Source organism: Zosterops lateralis (genome assembly GCF_965231275.1).
Source record: "Zosterops lateralis genome assembly, chromosome: 3".
Lineage (NCBI taxonomy): Eukaryota > Metazoa > Chordata > Aves > Passeriformes > Zosteropidae > Zosterops > Zosterops lateralis.
In genome coordinates, this window is record NC_139764.1 from 108,397,262 (window position 1) to 108,415,071 (window position 17,810).

The window sequence follows — 17,810 nt, forward strand, 5'->3', positions numbered from 1 at the left end:
ATGCACAGAGGAAATTTGTTTGATTTATGTATGGCTTTAGTTTCTGTTTCTCTTAACCAAGAAAATGCCAAAGCAGACACAATTTTTTTTTAACTTCTGCTGCTGGTAAAGACATAAGTGTAATGCTCTATTTCTTGGAAAAGGGCTCATCACCTCCAAGAAGACTGTGCTTTTCAGGCTCACAGTGGAGTTCAAAGTATGATGAGCTAATCCTTGCATGTTCCATCTCAGAAAACATCTGACAGCTCAGTTCAGCAACTGTCTGTACTTAGAAAAGACTGCTTAGCATCAGTTTTAAATGTTCAGAAGATGGATTTTTTTATGAAAGTGTTCGGTTTTGTTCTTTTAATTCTTAGTAGTAAAACACGAGGTGACACTAGAAATTCTCCAAACTTCCTAGATGCTGATAGCAATTGAGCATCCTTAGATCCCATTTCTGCAAAGGAGGCTATGCAGGCTGCTCTGTGTTTTGGCAGCCCCCTCTGAACACGATTCTCTTTGCAAAACCCATTCCCTGATGTAAAAAATAAACACAGATGCCTTTTTATAGCATTTTCAAAGCACTGTACAGTCATAGTCAGTACTTTACAGGTGGAGGTGCTGAGAAGCCATGGCCTTGTGCAAGGAGGGCCCTCAAGAACTTCAGCTTGGTCCTGTGCTCTGTCCTTTAGTCATAGCTCTTGTGTCCTTTGGGTTTTGTAAAGCACTTAGCATGACTGATTTAGTGTTCATGTGCCACTCAGGCTTAATAATTCACAGTAAATAGCCCAATAACAAACACACAAATCATATTAATCCCAGCAGTGCATTTTTACTTTCTCTTTTTACCACTGCTATTAGTAGGGATGGGTCGAGGTTTAGATTATCTTTTGACTGGCTATTTTAAACAGCACACAGAGCTTATGTGTGTTAGGACACTGGAAGAGAAGTAGAGAAGAATAATTTTAAGGCTTAAAAATTACTTAAGATAGGCTGCCTTCAGGATGGCAATCTCCTTTAATTAAAAGAGCAAACATCATTTGACTGCAATATTAAATATATCTGCGGGGTCTTTTCAATACAGTGGTAAGAAGTATAACAAGACAGAGAATCTTGAATGGTTTGAGTTGGAATGGACTTAAGGACTGTCTACTTCCAATCCCTCTGCCATAGGAAGGAACACCTTCCACTAGATCAGGTTGCTCCAAGCCCCATCCAACCTGGCCTTGAACCCTTCCAGGGATGGGGAATTCACAACTTCTCTGTACAACATATTAATAGTTAAGATCAAATGTGGTCAAATTAAGAGTAGGCTTAATAGTAATTGTTGGAATGAACCATGAAAGCTGGAATGAACCATGAAAGAAGTCATGACCTGTCTGTCTCTGGTTCAGATCAAGACTAGATGTGCTTTAATGAAGCACACATAGTTAAGGACAATAACAGAATAAACATGCCAGAAAATCTGCAAACCAGTAGGGCATTGCTATGGAGGTCTTGACAAAGCAGAGTTTGATTGAAGCACAGAAGGAATCTTTGCATATTGTGTCTCTGAATGGCAGCACAGATTTGGTTGAGGCCAGCCTGACAGAAATGATGCTGAGAGGCTGCTTTCATATCCTGGGTGTGGTAATGGAATGTGATTAATTCAGATGCTGGTTAAATATGGGATTGCTTATCTTGTATGCTTATCATACCTGGTTATGTAAGGGCCAGACTTTGGAAGGGCCTCCAAAGGCTGAGCAGATGAGTGATGTGTCAGTACACGTCAGACCTTGGAGATGAGATGAGGAAGAGCTAAACTGGGAGATACAAGAGTGGAATTCCCTTTCTGTCTATCATTGCCTAAGCCACACCCCAACCCTGTGCCTTGGCTTCATTCTCTATGAAACGTGTGCCCCAACATCCATTTTCATATCTATGTAGTCTGTCCAGATAAAATTTCCCCTCTTTTCCCTTTATACAGATGAGTGACTGTAAAAGCTACCCCATCATCCTGGATAACTCCTGACAAAATACTGAATTAATTTTCAGATTGGGCTGGTGCTTCTCTCTATGGATTGCCAAGCTTCTCCTCCTCATAACACCCAAATAAACTCCCTGAACCTTGACATCCAGGGCACGTAGCTATTGTTCTGTGTGCTGGTGTGTGCCTGTACCTGTGTATTGTCCCAAATGAGTGGAAATTAGAGAAACCAGCCCTGATGGATCATGGCTATTGTTGCCGGTGTTTTTCTAGATTGTGACTCAATTTGTGTGGGTCAACAGGCACGTTGTGTTACTGCTTTCCTTTTGCTTTTTAGCTGCTGAATGGGCAACTTCAAACAGATGCAAATGCATATCATGGGGGGAAATTATTTTCTTTCACTGCCCTGTGTTTTGTGATGAGCCATTGCTGCTGATTCAGTGTGCGACTGGAGACCTGTTTGGCTTGTTTATTTTATTTATAGTACTTTTTAAAAAAGCGCTTCCTGAATGTAGAGGGATTGAATCATGGAATATTCTTGCAGGTTCTAGGTTCTCTCAGAATGGCAGTTTTAGTTGTTTTTCTGTGCTTGGTTCTTTTAAATGCCCAGGACATGCCAAGAGGATCCAGTGCAACAATGCCCTTAATTATTAAGTCTATTTTCAGTCTTCAATTGACATTTGGTTCATTTTAATTCACTTTTTATTCTGAATGTTGACTCACCCATGCAGTTTGACAAGGAATTCTGTTTTGCCCTTTCTTGTACTGAGGTGCACTAAATTTGAATTTTTGTTTTCTTTTTTTAAACAGTATCTCTGAGTCTCACAGTTAAGTTTTAGATCCAGCCCTAGGGCTAGGTCCTGATGGAGGTTCAAAAATTATATTTTCTCTGCATGAAGCACTCTGTACTCAGCCTGGTCCAAGGAGCTCCTCAGAGTGCATGAATGTAATCTTTTCTTGCATATTTCAATTCCATATTTACAAATCTTCAGTGACATATTTCTCTAAACACTCTGTAAGTCTTCTTGGTATTTAGTCTCTAATAAAGGCAGCTGGACATGGCTGTGGGAAAACACTTTTTTTAGACTGGGAAGTATCCACTGCCCATCCTGGCTCACTGGCACCAGCAGCCCTATGCCTTGTGCGTGTGGGAACACTTCATTCTCTTACTGAGCATAATCTCTGCCCGATGGCCTCATGATTCAGAGTTTATCTCAAAAGAGATGATTTGACAATAACAATAAATGTTAAAAATGCTGACTGCAGGCAGCTCCTCAGGTCCAACCTTGAAGAGCTGTGGAGGGATGTGGCCAAGATGGGAACTTTGAAGAAGTTATATAACTTTTATATGAAGTTATATATATTTTTATAAACTTATATAAACTTTATGAAGTTATAATTAGTCCCATGACATCTCTTTCACTCTGGCCACCAAGGATTATTAATTTTTTAACTTATTAAAAATTATTTGAGTATTTATTTAACATTTATTGAAAGCCATATCCAGGATCTTTGAAAGTGAGTGTGCTGTTAGTACTAATCAACTTGTGTCATACTGCCAGAAAGAGGGATTTTGTACTAACAGATGTTTAGCTTTTCATTAGAAGTGTGAAATTATAGGACTTCTCTTGTTATTTTTGGAAGACCACCCATGTGCGCTTGACATTTTACAATAATAGGGAAAAAAATCTCCATTTTAGGGAGAACTGTAAGTAAAGATTTAAAAAAATAGCTTATTTTCAGGTCTTATTCAGGTACTTGAGGGAATTAGACCCAGCTGTACACAAATGTATAGAAAATGTTCAGAAATTCTCTTGCCAACTGCTGGTTTCTCAATTACCTGATTAACCTGGATTATCTCCAGAGAATGTAGCACTTTCTTGTGAATTTAACAATAAATGGGTGAGGAGATTTAGAGGGCACGACTCTTGTGTCCCCCTCCATTTCCACCATATTGAAAGGGATTTGTTTCATTTGAATGAAGCAGCTGTGTGACAGTGTCAGAGGAGCAGAGTCGAGAGCCAGAGAAAGGGATGGGAGCTGGGAGCAGATCTCAGTCACCAAATCTGTGGTGAAGCCAAGGAATGGGGAATATGGCTGAAAGGTGAGGGGCATAAAATGAGATAAAATCAACAAAGTTATTATTTTCTTGGGGGAGGAAGAGTGCGAGGAAGAGACATTTTGGGAAGAAGGCTACTGATTGCTTCTGAGAAAGCTGTGAGAGGAAAAAACAGGTTGGAGAAGAGTTTTGCTGTACAACCATGCTGGGGTCACTGCTGGTCTTTTTGGAGGGTGCTCCACTTAGAACAGGAGGGACTTAGAAGTGATAAGAATTAAAATTACAAAAAAAAAAAAAAAAAAAAAAAAAAAAAAAAAAAAATTGGAATTGACAGCATGATCAAGGATCCCAGAAAAAAGGACAGTAAGAGGTGAAATGGTGCTAGAGAAAGTGCAATTGATTATTTTAATTAATACCATTGAATTAAACTTAATTAAGGTTTGGGTTGTTTTGGGGTTTGTTTCATGCTGTAAAACAGGATAAAATTAAATCAGAAGAAATTCACTCTGAGCATCAGGTCAAAATTTGTTTTGAGAAAATGGTCAAAACTCTTTGCTGTGGGAAATTTTAAAGCATTTCAAACTGACTGAAACAGTAGAGACACAGGAATTTAAGAAGTCAGCCTGCATTGAGATACTGAGTGAACAATAAATGTGTTCCAAATGCCTCTCATTTATCTGTTTTTTTCTGTTTACAGCATTTATCATACATTAATTTCAGAAGCCCATACTGGGGAAAAAAAAAAAAAAAAAGAAAGAAGGTAAATTCTACTTTTACTAATTCAAAATTTCTCAGCAACTTTTAGGAAAAGCATCCTAAAAGGATGCTTTAGGAAAGCATCACTGTTTATTTTCTCCATCATTTGATATTGAACACACAAATTGTTTTGCTTTTAGGTAAGTCCCAAGGAATATTTACTTGCTGTTTGTATCTGTGTCTTAGACTCCTGTTTTCACTGCAGGTATTTCCATTTATAAACACAGAACTTGCTCTGTGTTTCTTGTTTAATGAAATATTCAGAGGGAGTGGCATCAGAAAAGACTGCATTGTAGTGCAATACCCCTCTAATGGCTAAATACAACTGCATGTATAGATGTGTACATGATGTGTAGATGATCATGTGTAGATGATCAGATGAACAAATACAGCAAGGAAGAAAATATTAAAAGCGCAAAAAAATCCCCTCAATGCTGAATCTGTAATTATTTCTCTGTGAGTAGCTGGAAACCAGAAAATTTATTTATAAGGCATTTTTATTCTCAGGGCATTAAGGCTCAGTCCAAATACCAGTAATATTGTATCGGTAATTAGTTTATTGGAGTGATTGTGGGTTGCGTTTGGAAGTCACACCGAGGTGCAAACATCACACCAAAGACTGGTTTGGGCCTGTGGTTTGCTGGTCCTTTGCAGCACAGCTTGATCTGCTTTTGGTGGAAGTCAGAAACACTCATCACATGTTGGGATGGAACTTCCCCCTGCCCTCCGCAGGGCTGTGAACTTGGAAGATGCAAAAGGAGAGAGGAAAGTCTGGTCGTGCCCACTCTGGGACACCTCCTGAGGGCTGCCAATTGCTCTTTTAATCCATTCAGAGTCACTGAAGAACAGTATTTTTATGATGTTAATAAGGTACAAAATGAGACCCCTGAGGATACATTATGGGATCAGCTGATAATGGTAAATGCCCTTATCAGCAACACCCACCATCCAGAACTTTATTTGCAGCATCTGCAAGTGACTCTCTTTTCTAAGACTGCAAATAAAGTCATGGAATTTCAATAAATAATTCAGCCCTGGATCTTATTTCAGGTTCAGCGTTGACTTTCAGCACCTGGCTGCTGTTATTATTTGTTAGTCTGATATGCTGCTTAGAGGCATGGAAATTTGGCTGCTATTCACCAACATTTGCAGAATATGCTGTGTGACCAGATTACTCCCCCTGGCTCAGAGATTTTTAACAGACATCCAAATTCCAGATGTGCCAGATTTAATTCTTACAAGAAAAACATGCAGGATTCTGGTACTGTAATGGGAACTCTGCACGGATCTTGCATTGGAGAAACAACTCCTGTATTTGCACCTGATCTCCACTAGAAACAGGAATAATTTGGCTACAATTTGCATTGCCTATGATACCTTTTGCACCTGATCTATCTCTCATTTTATTTTCTGCAGCTTCTCTGGGTGGAAATGATTTTTCTTTGTGTCTAATTAGCCCTCAGGATATGGAATCATCAATATCTGAAAGTATTAAAATTGGTGCTTTGTGGATAGCTAAATAAGAGTTATTCAGAAATTCTTTCTTCAGAGCACTTGGGGTTTTAATCATTTATTAGGAAGAAACTAGTGAATCCAAAGTATGACTACGCTTTCACTGAAGTCAGTGGAAAATTTAGTGGGAATATTTTGTGTGCCTACTGACTGTTATGGAGTTAGAATCGTCCATTAGGACATTGTCACTGGATCATAGAGTATTTTGAGTTGGAAGGGACACTTCAAATATCATTTAGTCTGATTTCCCTGCAGTAATCAGGAACGTCTTTAGATCAATTTGCTGAGAGCCTTGTCAAGCCTGACCTTGAATGTTTCCAGGGATGGGGCATCCACCACCTTCTCCATTAGAATATACCACATTAATGGGTGTAGCACCTAAAGGCAAAAACCCCAATAAGATCCTGCAGGCTTAAGCTTCCAAAATGAAGGAGCTGCATTACGGATATGCAGAGCATGAACAGGTACTGGTATCAATATTTTGCAGAACAAGATCCTTCTATTACCTGAAGAGGGCCGATAACAAAGATGGAGAGAAAATATTTACAAGAGCCTGGAGTACAGGCTCTCCCCCCAGGACAAGGGGGAATGGCTTAAAGCTGAAAGAGAGAAGGTTTAGATTAGATATTAGGAAGAAGTTCTTCCCTGTGAGGGTGGTGAGGCCCTGGCACAGGTTGCCCAGAGAAGCTGTGGCTGCCCCATCCCTGGAAGTGTCCAAGGCCAGGTTGGCTGAGGCTTGAAGCAACCTGGGATAGTAGAGGATGTCCCTGTCCATGGCAGAGGGGTTGGAAAATAGATGATCTTTAAGGTCTCTTACAACCAGAACCACTATGATTCTAAGTTTATTTGTCTTAAAGAAAAGGATTTGTGACTTTCTTGTTCAAAGCCCTTACTTCTTTCTATGAGGTAAACCATGGTGTCCAAAACAACCAACAGCAGATGATGCTTCAGCATCTCTATTGAATTTGACTAAAATCGGGACAATTTTCTAAATGCTGCTGTGTCTTGACTCCTCAAATCTTATCCAAAGGTTCCTTCCAGTACTTGAACCCACGTGCATAGATACAACTGACAGATAAGAAAGAAAAGATTGCATGTATAAGTGATGTGACAAGTTAGGTACCTTTTGGAAAAGCCCAGAAAAGGGATGTTAAGTTCCTTGGAAGTGAGAGCTGCTCCCTGCAATGCAAACAGGCAACGCTAGAGGGGATTTTACTACCACTCTATGTGAGGCATGTGTCTCTCCCAAAAACCCTCCCAAAACACATGTTCTAGTTCAGCCACAAGATGCTGGCTGCAGGCTGAGGGAAATCTATGTTTGTATGATGCAAAAGGTCAGGAAAGATTATGGTAATTGTCCCCTCTGGCCATGAAACCTCTGAGTGAAATTCTGGTCCTGTCAAAGTCACAGGCAAAATTGCCATTGATTTCACTGGGGCCAGACTTCATCCTGTGCAGGTCGGAGGGAAGCAAAAGTCTGTGCCACCAAGCATCCAGCACTGGCAGCAGGAGCAGCTTTATTGTCAGAGTCACTAAGATGTACTGCTAAAAAGGATTTTTAAAACATTCTATTCACCCTCTCTGCTCTGCAGCAGGATGAAATAAATCAAGACCAGTTTTACTGGCTTCTTTTGATTTCTTCAATGCCTCCACTGGATGCAGATTACACAACCTCCTTAGAAAGTCTGCTTTGTGTTTCATTAGTCGTATAATTATACTATTTTCTTTCCCTCCTAAATGTTTATTGTTGCAAATTGAGCAAAATACTTAATCCCATCCTCTGTGGGCATGAAGAACAATGGATCACCATCCTCTTTGTGAAGCACTCTTATACATGCTTGAGGACTGTTATGTTGTAGTAGAACAACACATGTACATCTCATTAGCTTGTTGCTGTTTCCTGTAGAAGCACAGAGTGATGATTCACATTGTGATTTACGTAAAACCTCCTTCACTTTGCCCTCACCAACTATTCCCCATCCTGCATTTTGTATGTTACATTTTGTTTTTCTCACATCTTACACCTGGAAGTTTATTTTGCTGAATTTCATTTGAGTGATTTCAGACACTTTGTTCCAACTTCTTAACATCACTTTAAGTCTACTCCTCTCCTGGGAAATCCCAGTAACCTCTCTGTGCTTGTTGTTGTCAGGAAATTTTGTAAGGTTCTGTCTGTTCCTTCCTCCATTTTGCTAATGGAAACATTAAATATGACTCATCTTGTCACAGACCTTTATGGTACATCTATTTGTTATGTGTTTATGTGCTAACAGAGAACTTGATTATTGCTGCTCCATAAGTATTTTTTCAACTATTTATGTGAGCACTTTTCAGAGGTTTCATGCAGGTTTTGTTTCCCTATTTTGTTAATGAAAATATGGTCTGGATCTGATGTCGTAAATCTTACCAAGATTAGCTGTAGGTACCTGTTGTTCCTTTCCTACCCAAAGTGCTGGGAAACCTGGCAGAGAACAAAATTTACTTGGGTTAATTCATGTTATTTGTTCTTGATATCTCCATATTGTCTTTCCTTATAACCTTTAGATTTCCTCATTCACTTGTGAGTTACTGTTACTCATTTGTTCTGGTATCTTTGTATATATTAAACTTATATATCTGACATTTCTTGAGTTCTTTTCTTGTTCCTGTGGTGTCTCACAATGAATTATTGATGGGTCCCCAAAAAGCAAAGCTTTTAAAAGCTGTTCTCTGAGATTGCATCCACTGGCTGATGTGAGTACCCAGGATCCTGGTGATTGATGGAAGCACAGTTACTTTATTAGATTGGAAAAGGCTTAGGAAGAAGTGTAAATGATGAGTTTTATTTGTCCATCAAGCCGAGAATGAAACACCTACATTTTCAGTCCATTATGTTCTGAAACACGGGAACTTTGTGCACAATCTGCTATGATGAGAATGGCAATTTTTGGTTTATGAAGGATTTCAAGATTTTGCTCTAAGTTGCACTAAGTCTAAAAACTCCATTTTAAAACATTCACAGTATTACTGAACAGAGGCTGTGGTGGGTTTTCTGTGAGGAGGGAAACTGCAATAGTAATTATAAAAGGAAACTTGGGCTGTTGGATGGGCTGCTGGGCAGCCAGGAGCCCTGTGAGTCCTGCTAAGCTGCATGTTGTGACCCGCCCCCCCCAGCTTTGTGTGGTCCCACCACCCTGTCCTTGGGGCTGGCCAAAGACCACAACTCCAGATATTTCCCAAGGTGATATGGCCAAAGCATTCATGCATCTCCATCAGGTATTTGTCAAATTCCAAGTGAGCTCCTCAAAGAATATTCTTCCAGTGGAGATTTTATTTTTGAACACTCTGAATTTTTTGTCTAATTGCTCAAGAAACTCACTGTCAGTGATACTCCCCTCTTTTTGAGGCTTTTAAAATCAGCTTTTCATTTTGGATGGCTTGTGGCATGATTTGCCAAGTGTACAGAGTTGATACTTGTGAGAAGTCAGCTGCCTTCAAATTGTGTCACAAGATCTAGAACTGTTAGCCACTCTGAAAATGTCAGCCTGCATTTAGCACCCATCCTTTAGCTTGTAATTTGCTGACATTAAAGGAATATAAATACATGCTCTATGTGATGTCTTTCTACAGTACTGCTGGTGTTACTTAATGACACTCACTCTTCTGTGGGCTTTTCCCTTATACATCATCCTGCGAAAGTCAGTCTTGGTGTTCAGAAGTTCCTCACAGTAGAGCAGGCTGGAATATGGTCTCTTGGAAAAAAAATTATTTTGATACCAAACTTTACATATATATATATATATATATATTTGATGTAGGAAGTTTTATAGTTCCCACTACCTCTGATTATCTAATATTAAATTCTCATTAGGTTGACCACATGCAAAGCTAAGTAATACATCTACAAATATAAATTAGATGAAAATGTATCATGTTCTAAGGTGTCATACCAGCTCTTCTAGTCTACTGATATTTGTCAAGTCATGGAACTTCAGAAGAAAGCAGAAGAGGTGATGGAATAGCATGGAATCCTTTCCTTGTGATCAGACTATTCACCCATGTCTAGTCTGTAGTTTTCGAAATCTAAACTGCACATGACTGATTGGAGTTCTCAGATATCACAAGGTTTATTACAGAGCAAAACTTACTCCATGCGAGAGCAAATACAGTGCCCAGTGGCTCCAGCAAAGCCCTTGAGGTAACTGCGACCTATTTGTGCAGGTTGATTGTTGTTACCAGGACCTCAGCTGATGTAGCAGATGAATCTGATCTTTAACTGTGAATATCCTAAACCACGATGAAAGGATTCTCTAGAGGAAGCCAACCTGGCTTAGGACTGATCCCTTCCTGCCCATGCTTCCCCACACATGGGTATAAAAAGTTGAAAAATCATGATTTACCAAACCTGTAGATTTGTCTTGTCCAAACTACATGATGCCCATGGTGTCTCCAACCTGAAATTGCATCTCCTGAAAGTCCTGAATGTCTCAAGAGTACAAATGCATCTCTTCCAAAGCTGCAGAGATCTGAGAGTGCAGTGACAGCTCCTTGGAGATCCTCACCCTGCTGACGTGCTGCTCAGCTGGTTGGAACCCAGTGTGAGAAGCCAGCTCCCCTCAAATTGGCCAGCAGCACAGGCCAGTTCAGCTTATGTGCATCTGAAATATATGCCTGTATGTAATGCCAAACTTGGACAGCATTTTGGCTGGCTTTTGGGGAGCTGGCTAAAGAGCCTCACCACTTCCTTTTTGTTTTGTTACTACCCTGACAGTCCTTCAGGCAAATGCTCTATTTTTATTTGACATTTATGCACATGGTTCTTTTCCATGTGTGTGTGCTTAGGAACATATTCCTGCTCTATCTTGCCCTCCCTTCAAAGGCTGCTGCCCACAGCTTCTCCTAGCAAAATGAAATCTCAGGAAAGGTCCAATGAAGTTAAAATACTGCACAGCAAATTTATTATTGTTTTTATAGGCCCTGGTTCAGGAAAGTACTTAAGTATGTGCTTAAGTCCTATTGAAATCAACAGGACTTAAGAACATGCTTAAAGTCAAGCATATACTTCCTCTGAATTGGGATGTATTTCAGCACATGCTTAAATGCTTTCCTGAACCAGAGCCACAGTCAACATGAGTGTCCTGTGATACATAGGTCTTGTGAAATGAGATTTACTTCTTACTTAAGACCTACCACTGCTGCTCTATGAATGTACAGTTCTTAGCTTGCCTCTCCGTTGGTGGCACTCCAAAAAACTCACTGGCTTTTGCATTTGGATGAGAAGCTGGGAAAGAAAAAAAGACAAGAAAATGGAAAAAAAATAACCCTTACTAAAGCAATACCTTGGCATGTCTGATCTCATGTTGCAACCCATGTTTTTTTCCCTACAATGAAGATTTGTGCTATTGTGTGTGTGGTATAATTACTAAGACAGATTTTTTTTTCTTAATAGCACAATAAATAGGATATTTCCTGGCCTGCTTTGCGTTTCCAATAGGATTTTCACTTCTCCTTTGGGTACTGAGCGTAAGGAGAGTAAGTGTCAAAAGGCAGGAGCTTTCCCAGTTTTAAAACAGAGAGGGTGTAACTGTGTGTAATGTGAGCCTTGAGTTTGATTGTAGGGATGATGAAATCAAATCCCTCCTTAATCCTTACTGGGAAACATTGAGGTGAATTAGCCTGCTTGTTTTTGTTAACTTGTTAAAATCCTTTTGAAAAAGAAATGTATTTTAATGTCATCAAAAATATCTCCTTGCTTTACCCTGCAGTCTAACAGACCCCTGGACCACATGCAGAGTGACCTCAACGCAGTGAAAAATGAAAAGAGAAGGAGGGTAGATAAACCCAAGTACATTATTTGCCTGGAAAACCCACAGTGTTTTGCCATATGCAATTCTTTCCAGTGCTGCCATTTTTAAGCTAGATGCTTAGTCATTATTATTTATGGTGTATTTCTTAAAAGTTCTGTATTTTGGGAAAAACTGGAACTTGTCATTTTTTTCCTCCCTTAAGGTTAGGTAAAATAATATACAGTTGTCTGTGTGTATTGCAGTCCCTATGCATGTCCCAGTTGGAGTATTTTTGGAATATGTATGGAAATTTATTCCAGTTATTTCATTTATAGCAAAGTATAGCTTGAACTTGAGAAGAGCTCCTTGTTCACATCGTTCAGCTGTGCTGTGCAGTGGTTGAAGGCTTTTGATACTGCCATGACTTCACAAAAATACTTGACACCAGTTCATAAAATCACTGAGACTGTTTTTTCTCCTCCTGAAACCACCTAAATTTTGTTAGTTAATAATGTGTTCATGCAGCCCCCACACATGCACACAAATGTCATTAAGGTTTAATTAATTCACTAAAAATAGCTGAACTATTTAAGGAGGAGCACCTTATAATTAATAAAGGAGAACATGTTGTTCATTCTTGCCATCACTCAGACAGAGGGAAACAGCTGCTCTGACAGCTTTTCCTGATGTGATTTTACTGAGTTCCAGGGCAGGACCTTGCATCACTTGGTGTGAAGGACAGAAACAGCTGGAGACTAAGCAGAAAAGGATACTTTTTGAGTAGGTAAACTAATAAAATTATGTTTGTGGGAAGCGATGGGAGCAGAAAGTGTTGTTTCCAAGATGGAGAAATGTAAGTTTCTAGAAATTCTGTCTCCACAAACTCCAGACTTTTCTATTGCTGGGGTTCACATTCATCCCACTTTAAAATAAGACACTCAGTGGATTCAGCCAAAGTGAAGGTTGGACAGATTAATCTTTTGGATGTGCATCTTGACCCTGCCCACACAGGAGACCTTCCCTTGGGCCCTTTCCTCCTAAGTTAAACTTCAGTGGGGTGAGTAATGATTGGCCAAAGAGCCTCACTTAGCAAATCCTCAAATCTATTATACTTTTCCACAGTCACTATGGGAATTATCCTTTTCAGGTGAGACTCTTCTCAATAGGGAATGCACTTTAACAACTCTATCTCCTTTATCCTGGTGCCCACAAAGTCTCAAGTCAGTCCCTAGCTGCAATTCTTTTATTCTTTTATTCAGAATTGTCAGTACTGTCCCTAGTTGCAATCACTATATCAGAAATATCCAATATTACTGGCAGGGAGAGTGCATATGTCACCAACTTGCTCCGTTTTGTAAGTGCTTCATCACTTTTACTGTGTTTCAGGGAAGCTGCATGAGAAAGCTTTTGTGAAAAACAGCAGGGATAAATGGTGGTTCTCCAGCTTGTCAATTATTTGTTCTTTTCTTTCCATGCACTGCTTGAGTTCTTGATCTTGATGAAGGTATTATTTAATTCCTGCCTTTCTGAGCCCTTACCCTTGAACAAATATGTAACAAGTTTGTATTTAGGCACTGCTGGGGTGCTTTAAGAAAGCTGTTTTTCTTTGAAGCTCAGAGTGACTAAGCCTGGGAAGTTTTCTCTTCTTTCTCGTCTCCTCCTGGTAGTTAATAGACTTCACAAGGGATCTCAAAGCACTCTGATAAGCACTTTGAAGTTGTTACCTAATAAAGTTTTGCTCATTCTGAGTGCTGAACGTTGAATTACTGACTGCTGTTAGAAGCAACGAGAAAGGGCTCACAAAACCGACAGAGTCTTGCCTATAATTTCCACAGAAAAAGGGCTGAATATAATGGATAAATTGTGTTGCTGGGGAGATTTTGATTCTGTTCCCTTCTCTGTCACCAGTTTGCCTTGTGATTTGTGGTAGCATTTTCAGTTATGCCAGTCACATGAGATCAAAACCCATGAGTCAGTCTCCACCAAAATCATGAGCCTGGTTTCCAGATCCTGGAGCTTTGAACAGAGATCGTATCATACTTTTTCTTTAGTTTATCTTCTGTTTTTCGGAATTTCCTCTGCCTATTCCCAATGTGTCTCTAGCAATAAATGTTTCCCATTGCTTTGGAAGTGTTGAGAAGGAATTTTGACAATTTGGGACTGTTGGAGGCCAAGTTTGACCTACACAATTAGTTTTATTTTTGATCACCAAGTCAATCTTATTTCTTCCAGATTTCACATCTTCTTCCTTTTCCCTATGACTTCTATGTCGCTTAGCCCCACACAGTCCATCATTTCTGTTTCTTCTTCGTCATTATCATTCTTCCAGGCACATGGTGTAATGCTTGGTGATGTCCTTTGCTAAGAGTTGGACTCAATGATCCTGGTGGGTCCCTTCCAACTCAGCAGATTCTGTGATTCAGCTGATTCTGTGATTCAGCTGCTCTGTCCCTTTAGTCCTCTGGTCTGGAGATGGTTTTTCACCATGCCCTTGAAGGACAGAGAACATCTAAGAATGTAACCCTTAATCTTTGCGTGAGAATAAACAAATGGAGAGAGCAAGGAAATTGTGTTCCAGTGTTTTTCCTGAAAAAGATGAAATTATGATTTATGACTAAGATGGTGGAAAAATCAAGGAGACGTTTGGTGTAATATTGCTGTTTTCTCCCATAGCATTTGTCTATTTTCAGGAAGGGCAAGAAGTCAAAAGCTCCTGGCAATGGTTTAACAAGCTAAATCCAAATCAGAAAATGTGACTTGGCAGTAATTATAGCATGCACTATGGTGGTGCCTGGAATTCCCATGGTGGCATTGTTGCTGTTGCCATGAAATTTGCAGAACAGAGCTAATGATGGAATTAATGAAATTTTGCAAAGCTAGATTACTCATACCTCATGTAGATGAAAAATGTATTCTCTCATGCTCATCCTCATGCCCTGCCACTTTTTCACCCACATTGTTTGTTGATCATTGCATAAGCCATGTTCCAGACATACTGCAGATGCATAATTTCAGGTAAAACTGCAGCCAGACTGTTCCCCCCTATATCCAAGTACCTCTAGAGCTGGAGTACTTGAAACTGAATCTGAACCCAGATCAAAACTCTTTACACAGCTCTGAACTTTGCAACGAGTTTTCTCCAAGCCTTGAATTCACGCTCTCCCCACAGTTTGATGACAGGAAATGTGGAATTTGTTTTTAAACCCAGAATTGTCGAAAGTTGCATTCAAAACATGAGAAAGATTCTTGATACCCCCCAGAAAATCTTTTGGCTGAACATTTCACAGGCAAGGCCTGAGTTTGTACCAACTGGACATGTCTCAAAATGTTTCTAGTTGTGCTGGGGCTATTTCACAGAGCTGCAATAATTAGAAGGGATTTAGTTCTTTAGGACAGAGACTACCTCACAGCTTGAATATTAATAAGAGAAAATTTATGAGAGCCAACAGAGTAATATAATATTGTCTCCAAAGGAAAAGGGCATTTATTTGCTTATCTCTTTCATCAGCCATTTTTGGACACACACTGTGCTTAAAATACAGTTATGCAATCCATGTGGGTCAATAACGGAAGGTTGGTTGCTTCACCAGTATTATAAGAATCTTTTAAACACAATGGTACCACAAATTAAAATGGAAATCTATCAAAACAATTATCGTCCTGAAAGCTTTGGCCACAAGCATAATTATTGTAGAAGGATGTTGTCCTTGGCCGCAGCTTTGGCTCAGTTCAGCTGGTGTTATTTGTATCCCTCCATGGCTCAAACTTAGAATTTGCGTGGGTAAGGACCATAAATTTTTAGAAGAAAAAATAGGCTGTTCCTCAATGCTAACACTAGCAGTTTTGTTTTGTTGTGCAGTGGTTTGTAGGCAACTTATTAGATACTAGAGATAGGAACAGACTGAATGTGGTGGCTGAGACCTGCCTTGAACCTCGGAAGGATTCAGATGGAGATTTCTGTCTGGACCTGGCTGTTTGTGTCTGAGGCAGTTGTTGATGTGAACAAGAATGAGTCAATGTCCAGAGTTTTTGGGTTTCACTCTAAAGTACATGATTTAGATAATAAAACAATGAAGCAGATATTGAGCTGATATAAACTGCAGTCTACAGACTTAAATAAAGCGGAATTTAGGTCCTGAGTTTGTCCACCCTGTCCATGAGGCAGGCAGCCCTGTAGGCAGGAGAGTAGTTGAAAGAAGACCCTGGATGTTGCTTGCCATCAGCAAAGGACGCGTCTTAGAGATGTCCTCAGGAGAGGCTCCATTTGGTGTCCTTAAGCTCCTGACAAAAGCTGAATCCTGCAGTAACTCAATTCTTGTGTTGATGGTAAACTATATTAAATAACAATCACTGCTGGTTATTTTTAAAATGCTTATTTTTCTTTCACCATCCAATTTTCCATCTAGAGGGAGGTAAATGAGTAACAAGTCTGAAATCCATTTTTCCTCTCTTTCCATTCCCCAGGCTGGAATAGATGGAGAAAGCATTGGGAACTGCCCATTCTCCCAGCGTCTCTTCATGATCCTGTGGCTCAAAGGAGTTGTGTTCAATGTTACCACTGTTGATCTGAAAAGGTAAAAATTGTTCAGTTTAATTGAAAATAGGTGTATGACCCAGTGTTTGCACTATAGAAAGACCCCTCCAAGTTAAATCAGATTTTTATCTGGCCTAGAGAACCTGTGGTGTGCAACAAAATAGTTGGGATTCAGATTCGGTTGTTGTTGTTGTTGTTGGTTTTTTTTTTTTTCCTCACTTGTGGAATGTTTTTATATTAAACAGGGTGATTGGGGTAGTTTCAAAGTCTTCTAACCACAAATTACAGGAGAGGGAAAAAAAAAAGGCAGACTGATTTTTTTCAGAAATATAAATATCTGTGCAACTACCCGACCATAAAGATTAGTGATTTCATGACTTTTTCTCTGCTTGCAGAAAGCCAGCTGACCTGCACAATCTGGCTCCTGGGACCCACCCACCTTTCCTGACATTTAATGGAGAAGTCAAGACAGATGTTAACAAGATTGAGGAATTCTTGGAAGAGATTCTTGCACCTCCAAAGTAAGACCTTTGGATTTTTTTTTTCAGTCAATATTCCATTTCCTAGGAATGAAAGATGTCCTAAGAAGAGTTCCTAAAAAGCAGTCCTTCCTACAACCTTTACTTACAGGAGTAATATTTATTTATGAAACTTGCTGGCTTCAGTGAGATGACTTCCATGTGTGAAGGTTACTTATGTGACTAATAACTGCAGAATGTTTTCTCTGTACACATTTCAGGATGCCCTTGTATGCAGAATTAAGGAGACCAGAAGTAGAAAAAATTGTAGGGGTCTGGTGGCCACATTTTGCAAAGCTAAAAATAACTTGGAATAGATGCTGAGAATTGCCACACAAAATATCTGTGCCAGGAAAAGCATTTTACAGTGAAAAACTGGAGGTTTCTGAGCTGTATGGTGTGCTAGGAAGGTTGGAAGGGGAACTGATTACAGAGGACGAGAGGCTCTGGAGGCAGAAAAATGCTCATTATTCTAGTCAAGAAATGACAAGAGCCCATAACTGGAAGTTATAACTGAACTTATTCAAATTAGAAATAAGGCCCAGATTTTTTCAGTATGAAAAAGCTACCAATGAAAGGTTTAGATTTACCAGATATGCCTCAGTCAAACATTTTGGGCTTAACACAAGGATAATGGAAAAAAGAAATACTTGGCTTGTGAGTTGGACCTTAGAATCTATGAATACATCAAATTTGGCTTGGTTCCTTATGGAGCATTTTA

General features: G+C 39.6%; 1 protein-coding gene across 2 annotated transcripts in view; it reads left to right on the plus strand.

Annotated features, from left to right (window-relative positions):
- Positions 1-17,810, plus strand: part of CLIC5 (chloride intracellular channel 5) — a 69,801-nt gene that overhangs the window by 28,616 nt on the left and 23,375 nt on the right. For both annotated transcript variants that reach the window (XM_083856778.1, XM_083856779.1), the window contains exons 2-3: positions 16,502-16,611; positions 16,967-17,092. In XM_083856778.1, the coding sequence (XP_083712904.1) occupies positions 16,502-16,611; positions 16,967-17,092 (236 nt within the window). The remainder of the gene's footprint in view (positions 1-16,501; positions 16,612-16,966; positions 17,093-17,810) is intronic.